Source organism: Ursus arctos, unplaced genomic scaffold, assembly GCF_023065955.2.
Source record: "Ursus arctos isolate Adak ecotype North America unplaced genomic scaffold, UrsArc2.0 scaffold_3, whole genome shotgun sequence".
Taxonomy (NCBI): Eukaryota; Metazoa; Chordata; class Mammalia; order Carnivora; family Ursidae; genus Ursus; species Ursus arctos.
The window spans coordinates 90,857,454-90,869,148 of NW_026622985.1; the positions used below are offsets into that span (position 1 = coordinate 90,857,454).

Here is an 11,695-nt window from a genome sequence, read left to right on the forward strand (position 1 = left end):
GAGGCTAAGGTGAGTGGCTTAGGCTTACATATGGGTTGAGTTCCTGTACAGCACAGACATAAGGCTTGGGTTTGAGTTTATCAGTGGTGGGTGTAGATTTTAGACCTACTGTCAGGGTTTATCAGTAGGATGAATAGAAGCTAATGGAGGGACAAAGCTTCTTCCTTAAATTGGAATACCATTGGTAGTGGCCAAGTCACAGCATTAGATAGAGCGTTTATAGGGCCAGAGAGAGGGCCAGAGTATAACTATACACAGCTTTGCTCTTTCCACTTCCGATAGTTTGTATTATAGTGTTTATTTCCTTTCACAATTGGAAGTTTTTGAAAGTATCCTTTTAGTGAATTTAAATTCTAAGGCAGCATAAAGTTGTGGAAATATTTGCACACACATAAACACATACACACATTTACACACCCCACATCTTGGTCCTAAAGAAGTGTGGAGAAATGATGAGCTAGAAAAATTTGAGACCATTGGCAGCCATACAATAACAATGACAACAGTTGTTTGTGGAGCACTTGGTATGTGCCGGTCACTTACTAAGTAGTTCACTCACTTAATCTTTGCAATAACCCTAGAAGCCAGTACCATCATTGTTTTCATCTTACAGCTGAGTAAACTAAGGTTCAGAGAGCATGTTATAAAGAGCAGATTAATTTCCACAAGTAATTTTCAGATCAGAATTCAAAGGTTCATGGCTTGCGCCCCAAACCACCATGTAAGAATAACGGGTCAGGAGGGGAGGGGAGACACTGTAGCAGCAAAGCAGAATCATGAGGTAGGATGCTAACAACCTTCTAGTCACTGGCAGGGTAGCCACCTGGTTCTGAGGCTTATCTCCATGACCCTGTGTATCTTTTCAACTCTCCATCTGGGCAAGCACATATTAGAGCTCCCATCGAAAGAAGCTATTTTATTAACTCAAAACCCTGATTTTCCATTAATTTCATGATCATAGCTAGAGAAATGTGAATAAGTGAAGGTCCTCAATAGAGAGACAGCCCAGAAAGACTTGAAGGGACCCTTCAAAAGGCATCTTGGTGCACAGTCTCTGAGTCATAACAAGACACCCCCAGCATCAAACTTTACTCCAGGGTTTCAGGGTGACTTACAGTAATTCTCTTTCTTTCCATGTTTCCTCCCCTCCCTATCTTTTTCTGTTTCTCCCTCTCACACATTTGGTCTTCGTCTCTTAATTCTGTGTTCTTCTTTAGTTTCCTTCTTTCCTTCTCCTGAAATGTTGATGTCTGCTACTCTGCTGTCCTCCTTAATCCACTCTTCTCTGTCTCTCTCCTTACCAATGGCTTTCCATGCTCTTAATTCTATGACCCCCCTATGATTCTCTCATATTCCCATGTATCTCTCTCTTTCTGTTTATCACTGACCACTGACTTTGTCTTGCTCTCCCTGTTCTCTGTCTCTGTTTCATGGTGAGTGATATTCTCTCTCCCTCTCTCTCTTTCCCTGTCTCTCTATCTTGCTGTCTCTGCCTCTCCTTCTCTGTTTCTTGTTTCCTTTCTATGCAGGGACCCAGATCCTGGATCATGGCAAATCTCAGCCACCCTTCTGAATTTGTCCTCTTAGGCTTCTCCTCTTTTGGTGAGCTGCAGGTTCTGCTGTATGGGCCCTTCCTCACACTTTATCTTCTTGCCTTCATGGGAAATACTGTCATCATAGTCACGGTCATAGCCAACACCTACCTACATACTCCCATGTACTTCTTTCTGGGTAACTTTTCCCTGCTGGAGATCTTGGTGACCATGACTGCAGTGCCCAGGATGCTTTCAGACCTGCTGGTCACCCACAAAGTCATTTCCTTCACTGGCTGCATGGTTCAGTTCTACTTCTACTTTTCCCTGGGTTCCACCTCCTTCCTCATCCTGTCAGACATGGCCCTTGACCGCTTTGTGGCCATCTGCCACCCACTGCGCTATGACACTTTGATGAGCTGGGCTGTGTGTGTCAGGCTGGCAGGGGCTGCCTGGGCAGCTCCTTTCCTAGTCATGGTGCCCACTGTCCTCTCCCGGGCTTATCTCAATTATTGCCATGGCAACATCATTAACCACTTCTTCTGTGACAATGCACCTCTGCTGCATCTGTCCTGCTCAGACACTAGCCTGCTGGAATTCTGGGACTTCATTATGGCCTTGGCCTTTGTCCTTAGTTCCTTCCTGGTGACCCTCACCTCCTATGGCTATATCGTGACCACTGTGCTGAGAATACCATCTGCTAGTGGACGTCAGAAGGCTTTCTCTACATGTGGGTCCCACCTCACCCTGGTCTTCATTGGTTATAGCAGCACCATCTTCCTTTATGTCAAGCCTGGAAAAGCATATTCTGTGGAAGTCAACAAGACCGTAGCCTTGGTGACATCGGTCCTCACCCCCTTTCTCAATCCCTTTATCCTTACCCTCCGCAATGAGACAGTCAAGGCAGTGCTACGGGGGCAGATGCAGAGGCTTAAAGGCCTCCACAAGGCACTATGATGAGCCTGAGGAACCTGGCCAACTTCAGTCAAGCAGGTCTATACGCAGAGGAGACAGAGTACCAGGTTGGGTAGGAAGATCACTGCTGAATTTCTTCAGGTTGTTTCCTCTGTGCTTCTGCATGATAACTACAGTGAGTCCTCAGTGCTCAGTGTCTGGTTCTCACAGACCACCATGGAGGTACTCCCCATACTGACTGGCAGCTACAAGAACTCTGAAAGTAGCTTAGAGCCTGGGGAACCAGAAGTAAGACTTTCAGTACATGGGCTTTCCATTCAAGGACAGCAGCAGGAAGTGTTTTCTGATCAAGAGATATTATCCAGCCCAGGAGTGTGGGTGTGTGGGTGTGTGTATAAAATTCTTGAAAGCTTTGGGATGAAACATCAGCTCCAATGCCCCTCCCTCCCAACTATAATCTGAAATTTTAAAAGCCCTCCAGTTGGAGGGCCTGGGTGGCTCAACTGGTGAAGCATTGACTCTTGGTTTCAGCTCAGATCCTAATCTCATGGGTCCTGAGATTGAGCCCTGTCTCAGGCTCTGTGCTCAGCGGGGAGTCTGCTTCAAGATTCTCTCCCTCTGTCACTCCCCTCACCTCTTTCTTTCTATTAAAAAAAAAAAAAAGCCCTCCTGTTACTTTGACCTCAGACTCATGGTTTTTTCTTAGCTTTCACCTATCCTAGATTTTTTCTTTTTTAAAAAAGATTTTATTTATTTATTTGAGAGAGAGAGCATGAGCCAGGGAAGGGAGAGGGAGAAGCAAACTTCCCTGCTGAGCAGGGAGCTCGATGCAGGGCTCGATTTCAGAACCCTGGGATCATGACCTGAACTGAAGGCAGACACTTAACTGACTGAGCCACCCAAGAGCTCCAATCCTGGATTTTCTAAAACACCCCCAATTGAAAATATTCTCCTATGGAGTGCCTGGGTGGCTCAGTCAGTTATGCATCTGACTCTTGATCTCAGCTCAGGTCAGGGGTGTGAGTTCAAGCCTCATGTTGAGCTCCAAGCTGGATGTGGAGCCTACTTAAAAAATACATATATTCTGCCAAATTGTTCCTGCAAATACACTTTAATTTAGAAAACTACATTTCCCAGTAAACTACAATGGCTTCACTCATCAAGGGAGTACTCCTAGTGCCACTTACTTTAAGACAACAAAAACTACTAATTTACCACAACTGTCAAGATTTTTACAAGTCTACTATGTGGAAATAAACAAGGCAGGAAATTGTGGGCTCATTTGGTGGATACAGATTGTCTAGCTTTGGAGACATAGCTCGCTTAATGGTCCATTGGTTCTCATTATGTACTTCCAGTATCACCTCAGGCTAACCCCATCTCAAGAGAGGTGCCCTTTCCTCTGACTTTCTGAGAAGTTCATTTGTTTCTTGCTGAGGTGCCCTTTACCCAAATCAGAGGATGTCTTTAGGTTCCTAGTTTCAGATTCTGGTTGCAAGTCTTGTGTCTCCTCCAAGGACACATCACAGCAATGACTCTGATGTTTGCTATTGCTGTTGCTCAACTGATTTATTTTCTCCAGTTATGCTCTGCTCACAACCTTGAAGAGTAAATATTTGTAGAATAAATGGAAGGAGGTAAAAATAATTTTACTGATAATAATTTACCTTTACATATACATGTACATATACCAACGGACCACTAAGTAAGCCACATCTCCAAAGCTAGACACTTACATGTACATGTATATTATATACATATGTGTGTGTGTGTGTGTGTGTGTATTATTCACACTTTACAAATCACTTTATACATGTTTTCCATTTGGTTTTACCCTCGATAATTCAATTAAATAAAGATTTACTGATCACTCACCATGAGCAATTCACTCTGCTTAGCACTGGCTATTAAAGATCAAAGAAATGTGGATTCTAACCTCAAAGTTATTTCTCCATCTGTGAGACAGAGGAAAAGCAATAATGAATTCTAGCATATTTTGATAAGGGGTTCTTCTACTTTTAACAAGTGCCATGAGAGCCCAGAAGGGAAATGCAAATTCTTGGGAGGCAGCTGGGCAGCGTTTCTAACTCACTAAGGAATAGGGGAAAAATAGTTGAGAAAAAAAAAAGAATAGGTCAAAGTGACGGCAGAACTACAATCGAATCTGGTTCTTCAAACTTCTTTTCCATCTCTCCATCTTCAGAAATTCTTCTTCCAGCTTGATCAAAGTTGTATTAATTAAAAGTTGGAATCTCCAGGATCTGAAGCCATTCTGTATAGACTCCTCCAGCATCTTATTCACTGTAAATCCATCCAGTTCTCATCAAGTGTATACACTTGTAATTGTAATAATTCTAGTAATTTATTCATAACAATAGTTGTATGTTTAATATCCATCACTTGAAAGAAACATACTGTCAGAAAGCAACTATAGCTTCAGTGTCATTTTTTAAGATTTGTGCTTCATTTATCATAATAGTATCCACAAACATTTGAAAGACAGCAAATAACACTTGTACATGCAAGAAATATTTTTATTCAGTCCATACATAATGTTAATTGCCTGGTAGATTCACACTTCCTTTGCTACACATGTTACCCCCACCCCCACCCACTTGCTATCTGAAAGTAGAGCATTCCTATGAAAACTTTCTAAAGTAGAGCTGGCATAAAGCAAAGAAACAAGTATCATTCATTTGTATGAAAATTTTTTTGAGCATTCCCAGATGCAAAAAATAATCTCTTAGGCTTTTCTGATACCTTAGGACACATTTTGCCAACAGATGCTCAAAATAAATTGAGATAAAGCACAGATGCTCACTCAGTTCAAATCTCCGGCAGCTTAATGCTGAGCTGCGGAGTGTGGTTTCCGGGGAAGGAGCTCAGTGGCACCACGTTCACTGCCTGGAGTGCGAGCTACCCTGTAACAGCTGGCTGCAAACAAATGCTGATGCTAGTTTCACTTTTCACCTTTTCTCATCAAAGTGAAAATCCTCTTCCAATTCCTTTAAGTTAGTGAAAACAGGTACCAACATAGGTCTTTCATAAAAGCGAAATGGTGCAATGCAAACTTGCAAAAAGCAAGGGATGCTTGTAATACCATGTTTCCCAGGAGGTGGGAACAATTGATTTTGTTGTTAGTCTACATAAGGTCATTTGATAGAAGGTCATTTGATAGAAGGTAACAGCCTTCCCACTCCACACAAGTAGCTTTCAATGGAACATAATTGCAGAGGGGTAGGAGGACAAGAAAGATTATAATACCCAGAACTGATTTAAATATAGGTAGAAACAGTGGCAGGTTTCCATGACTCTACAATGCCTGCCCTACCCCAAGGAACCCTCCGTTTGTCTGGCATTCCAGCCCCAGAAATACCATGTTCTAGTAAGCAACCTTTAGAAATACAGGGTTCTGAATGGCTGACGTAAGAAGCAGTTGTCATACTTGTGAATTCCAGTGGAAGCCAAGAAAACAGATGTGTTTCTTACATTTCGGAGGACAAGGGAGAAGAAATTAAGAGTATGGAAGTTTTGATGAGGGAAGATAAAGGGATTGAATCATTTTTTAAATAAAAGTCAGGCTTGGGTCCTGCAGCATAAAGGACCTGCATACATGGAATTTCAGAATTTTGGTAACGTGTAAAACCCTGTAAGGCCAAGTTAGAAAATTTCAATGTTGTCTATAGAGGACCATGTTCACATCAATCTAGTTCACCAATTCTTTAAGCTTTCAATTTCCTAATGTAAATATGTTTCTTGCAACAATGCCTCAGAGATACTGAAGAAACGTGGCAGTGGTCCAGTGGTCTGCTGGTAAATGTTTAACCACCTCTCTACTTGGAGCATTTACTGACCTCCAGATTTGCCAATTTCTCTGGTGTCACTTTTACACCCAGCCAGTCCAGTTTCAAACTACTAATATGACACAAACAACTTCAGCAGCATAGATAAAAGTAAAATGTAGTGAAATACTTAGGAGTTTTGAATTTTTATTAACTTTGTTTTTAACATAATCTGCTTGATGGTAAGTTTCTACTATTTAAATTTTAATAATGGTTCTGTTACATTCTTGAAAACTTAACAATCAGTTCTCAAGAGGGCTCCAGAGCATCACTGTAGCATTCCTCCTCTGGGTGTTCCCTTAGATCCTGTTCCCTATCCAACCCAGCATCTTATTCATTCTCTTTCCCCTGAGTCAGATACGTGCCAAGTCCTATAGAAGCAAACCCCATGGACTTGTCCTTTAACAGAACGATTCCTAAGCTCTTTCTGAACTTAGGTCATGTTCAAAACCGCAAGCAATAAAATTCCAGCACTGAAGGGAAATAGTACCTTTTGTGAATGCAGTATAATTGCCCTACCATGCAAAGGTTTCCACAACACTGCCCTCTGTACCCACTCCCAAGTTTGTTGTAAAACAGTTGTGTCCTGTGATTTCAGGGAGTGGAGCACCCTTCAGAGGACACTTACAGATTCCCCAAGAGACTTGGATCTGATTTGTGAAAATATCTGTGATCACTCTCCAGAGTCATTCATTAATTCCATCCCCCTGTGCTTACGTTGCCCATACAATATGCCATTTTTATGTCTACATTATCTTACTTATCAGTTACTTCTCTCTGGAATTCACATTTCCCCTTCTCAGCCTGTGAAGCTCAACTCAAATGATACCGTGTTTGAGAATACTTTCAATTTAACCAAAGAAACGCAAACATTCCCTCCCTGTATTCCCAGAGTGCTTTGCATATTTCAGTCATGAACACAGTTTTGTTTTTCCACAAGAAATGCTCCTCGAGTTAGGTACCATGCCCTACATACCTTTGAATCTCCTGTGCCTAGAACATAGTAGATGTTCAATAAATGCTGCTGTCTTTAGTAATGAAGTTTGCAGATGAATTTGGAATATGAATAAACACTTCAACCTAAAACACGAAATTCATCCTCGTCGATAGTAACAGAAGTGGAGCAAACAAAGCATGAGAAGAACTTAATACCACTGCACTCTATCCCAGTTAGTTGCCAAAACTAGTTCCACAACCGGCCTTAAGACCCCCATAACAACAGGGACCAGAGGAAGCAATGTGGATGGTGAGAGGTCTAGAAATAGTTCCCTGGTGACATCTCACTCTAATATTTTCTAGGGGAATACGTCACCATCTTCACCTACTTGCTATGCTGTCTGTTAACTCAAATTTGTAGAATTTGGAGAACGGGCAAATGTTAAGAGTCACACTGAGGCTGGACATAGGGTTTCATCTTAAAATTGAGACCACCTCAGCAAAGAAAGGGGCTGCCTCACAGCTGGGAGTGTGTCATCCCTAGACTTGGTTCCACCAGGGCCTCTCTGCCACCCTGAGAAGTGTGCTGCACAGGGGATGCCTGCACTCAGGGGAGATGTGCCTGGGTGGCCCACACACTCCCTTGCAATTCCAAGAGGCAATGATTTAGTCACATCATGACTCTAAACCTGGGGAGACTTAACTACACCCACTTTGACTTAGAACAGGTGTCCTTAAATTCCTTCCAGCAAGATGGAAAAGTTTGTCATCGGTATTTTCTGGGTTACGTCTATCCAGGAGCCTCATCTGACATTATGCACACCCAGGGTCCCTGTCACATTAAGACAAATGCACGGAACCGAAACATTTCCAGGTCATGTCCCCACAGGATTTGCACAGCGAATCGGAGGCTGGACCATCGGCCTAAAGTCTCTCTGGAAGCTTAAAGTCAGACTAGGATGAAAATCTTGGGGCCTAAATCCTGGTTACTGTCTCCAAAAATAGGCCCTGGGATGAAACTCCTCAAGGAAGGGGGCTCCTCCAGTGCCCTTCGCAGTGTTGACACTGAGACAAGGACTTCCTTACACAATTTCCTGATTGAATCTTCCACCAGCAGACCGTCTAGATCAGTGCTCCTCAAATATTAATGTGCATGTGACTCATCCAGGGGTCCCATGAAAATGCAGATTCTGATGCAGCAGGTCTGGGGTGGGGCCCGAGATTCTGCATTCTGTATTAGCAGAGATGCCAAAGGTGTGCCAAGGACCTCACTTGGGGGAGCTGGGGACCACAGGTAAGTTTGCCGGGAATGTCATGCCTGTGTGATGCTGTGTGATGGGGTGATTACTGTGGAGGCCTGAGGCTAGCTACACCTTCCCGATCTGACCAGAGATCTCACTGCTAAGACAACGCAATGAAAAAGAGGCAATAGATGGCTGCAGACTGTTGATTAGGTTTAATTTTTTAAGGGACTGTGCAGAAATGAGAGAGTAGCAGCAGGAAGGAGACTCTCAGGAGGAACATCTGAGTGGATTTGTGTGCTGATTATTTTAGGAGGAGAAGCTGAAGGAAATCGTTTGCATATCAGAAGGAGATAATTGCTTCCCATTTAGTTCTTCAGTTTCTCACAAAGTTTTCGAGGAGAGTAGGTAATTAGTCCCTTGAGGGGTGGAGGAGAAAAAGTTCTCAAGATGAAAAACTGTTTTCCCTGCTGGTCTTACGGCACAATCAAAAGTATCTGCCCCCTTATGGAGAGGCCCACGAATGAGAATGTGTCCAATTGCAATTTAAAAAAAAAAAAGGCTTAACTGGAGGTCAAACTTCCTGGTCATAACCAGAGATGCATGCCTCTGGGTGGCACATCCCTGGACGTTTCCCCCTCCCTCACCCCTTACCTCACAGCTGTGGCTCTGTGGGGTGGCCCCTACACTGGCCTATCCACACTGCACATAAGGACCAGGACCTCTCCTCTAGATATCCTGTGGGCAGAGCTAGCTTCAGAAGTAGGAGGAAGTTTGCATTTACTCTTTGTCCTGTTCTGCAAATCCCAGCCCAGTCCAGATTCAAGCTGGTACAAGAAATCAGACACTAGAGCTATTCCCACTCCCACCATCTCCCCCTAACTTCCTAAACCATTCCCAGATTGTCAGGGAAAGCCTTCCCTCCACAACTCCAGTCCCACTCCATTTCTTCCTTCTCGGCTGGCTTCCACCATCTTTGCTTTACCATCAGGGCCCCCCTTCCAGGAAAGCCAACCTCAGAGGGCCCTTCCTCTGGAGATGGCTCTAAGATTCTATAGGATAAGAGAGGTATTAGCACTTGTAAGGGGGAAGGTAGCCAGTCTGGGAACAATGATCTAGCTTTCCCTTCTTTCTTGAGTGTACCAGAAGGATAAAGTTTAGGCCTGGGGCTCTCATGACCTCTCTGTGTAAGGGGCTGAGAAAGTGGCCCCCAAAGAGTCATTTCTGTTTAAAAGCAAGAGATTTTGAAGGGCTGGACAGGAGCAGTGGGCAGCCTGGGTATAAGTAGTGCTTCTACTTCAGGAGCAATCCCAGAGAATGGGTCCCAACGGGAGGCACAAAGTTTTTCTATTTGGGGGATACCAGCCCTCTCTGCTCTTCTCAGAGAAACTCCCACTTTCAGAACTCTATCCTAGATTCTGAAGCTAGTTCATGAGAAAGAAATACACCCCCAAAAAAGTTGCAGACAAATAAATGAAAAGGAATGTAAACAAAAGCATACAGCCAGACTGGGAAGGAGAGATTTTAATAACACATTTTTATAATAAGAGCCACATTTACTGAGTTTTTCTGTGTACCAAATCCTGGACTGAGAGTTTTATTTGGATAACCTCTTGGTTGATATTATCATACTGTTTTCACTCCAAAGCTCCTTCAAAATCATCTATTCCTTGTCTATCTCAGGCTCACAGATACTTGCCTTTGAAACATTCAGATGATGTGAGCTCGTTAGCTCTCTGTAGTGAGCAGACTTCTGTGGGGGTGAGGGAGCAGGACAGACTGAGAAGAAGGAGACTGAGGAGCTCCAGTGTGAACAGTGGAGGGTCCTTACTCCTGTGACTTAATAGCTGCTCTTGGGCCTCCTCATCTGTGGGCTGCTGCATCTTTCAAGAGGAGCCTTTTGGTCATATCTTCAATGACCTCCTTGACCTTCACATTCCGGAAGGTGAAGATGAAGGGATTGAGGAAAGGGGTCACCACTGCAGTCATCAGAGCAACCACCTTGTTGAGGTGTGTGGAGAGGCCCTTGCCTGGCCTCACATAGATGAAGATGGCACTGCCATAGCCCAGAACCACCACAGTGAGGTGGGAGGCACAGGTGGAGAAGGCCTTCCGCCGCCCAGAGAAGGAGGGGATGTGCAGCACTGTGGCCACAATGAGGACGTAGGACACTAGGATCAGCAGCATGGTGGCCAGCACAAAGAGCAAGGACAGGAAGAAGTCCATGCGCTCAATGTGGTGGGTATCAGAGCAGGAAAGCTTGAGAAGTGGGGCAGAGTCACAGAAATAGTGGTCAATGATGTCAGGGCCACAGAACCATAGCTGTGTTTTCTGTAGGGTGGGAGAGATGATGGAGAGGAAGCCGACCACCCAGCAGACCACCACCAGCTTCACACACACTGGACCATTCATGATGGTTGGGTAGTGCAGAGGGCGGCAGATGGCCACGTAGCGATCAAAGGCCATGACTGTTAGAATCAGGAAGTTGGTGGAACCCAAAGAGAAGTAAAAGAAAGACTGGGTGAGGCAGTCGGCCAGGGAAATGGTCTTACGAGTGGATAGCAGATCTGCCAGCATCCTAGGAACCACAGTGGAAGTGACCAGCACCTCCAAGAGGGAGAAGTTGCAGAGGAAGAAGTACATGGGTGAGTGGAGGCGGGCATCAAGGCATATGAGGGTGATAATGGCCAGGTTCCCCAGTACTGTCAGCACATATATTGATAGGATGAAGGCAAACAGGAGGATCTGGAACTCATGGAGATGTGAAAATCCCAGCAGCACAAATTCCCTGATGACACTGAAGTTACTCATTGCACTTGATGCCAGTTCTCTGTACTACCTGTGAGAAGCCAGGAAATCTTAGTGGGAAGTTTCCAACAACCCCTGTCTTGACTATGCTCCCTGATGGCTGGCCTGACTCCCCAAGCATACTAACCTGTATGCATGGTAAATCCCAGAGTCTAGGAGTTGGACATCTCCACATTATCAACACTCCTAAACTCTTTCTCTATTGTATTCCATTATTCATCATTCCATTCAGTGCATTTGTTAAGCTCCAACTCTGTATAAGAGATTTGGTGGGTCTGATAAATACTTCCTAACTCCCATATTTAATGATCATTCCATCATAATAATACTTGATTTTAGCTGGGTTCTTTCCATGTGCCCAGAATTGTGCTAGGTATCTCATACATTACTTCTCTTCATCTTTTGTGCTCAAAATCATCTT

General features: G+C 44.1%; 2 protein-coding genes across 2 annotated transcripts; one reads left to right on the forward strand and one right to left on the reverse strand.

The window, feature by feature from the left end:
• Window positions 1-1,547: 1,547 nt before the first annotated feature.
• Window positions 1,548-2,489, forward strand: LOC113267154 (olfactory receptor 6V1). Its single transcript, XM_026515124.1, has one exon. It carries the CDS (start codon window positions 1,548-1,550, stop codon window positions 2,487-2,489), a length of 942 nt encoding a protein of 313 aa, XP_026370909.1.
• A 7,840-nt stretch (window positions 2,490-10,329) lies between these two features.
• LOC113266633 (olfactory receptor 6V1-like) lies at window positions 10,330-11,277 on the reverse strand. Its single transcript, XM_026514365.3, has one exon. The coding sequence runs from the start codon at window positions 11,275-11,277 to the stop codon at window positions 10,330-10,332; it is 948 nt and encodes a 315-aa protein (XP_026370150.2).
• Between the last annotated feature and the right edge of the window lie 418 nt (window positions 11,278-11,695).

Excerpts from the sequence above, each read along its gene's own strand:
- LOC113267154 (XM_026515124.1), top strand. The coding sequence starts at position 1,548 with ATGGCAAATCTCAGCCACCCTTCTGAATTTGTCCTCTTAGGCTTCTCC.
- LOC113266633 (XM_026514365.3), bottom strand. The coding sequence starts at position 11,277 with ATGAGTAACTTCAGTGTCATCAGGGAATTTGTGCTGCTGGGATTTTCA.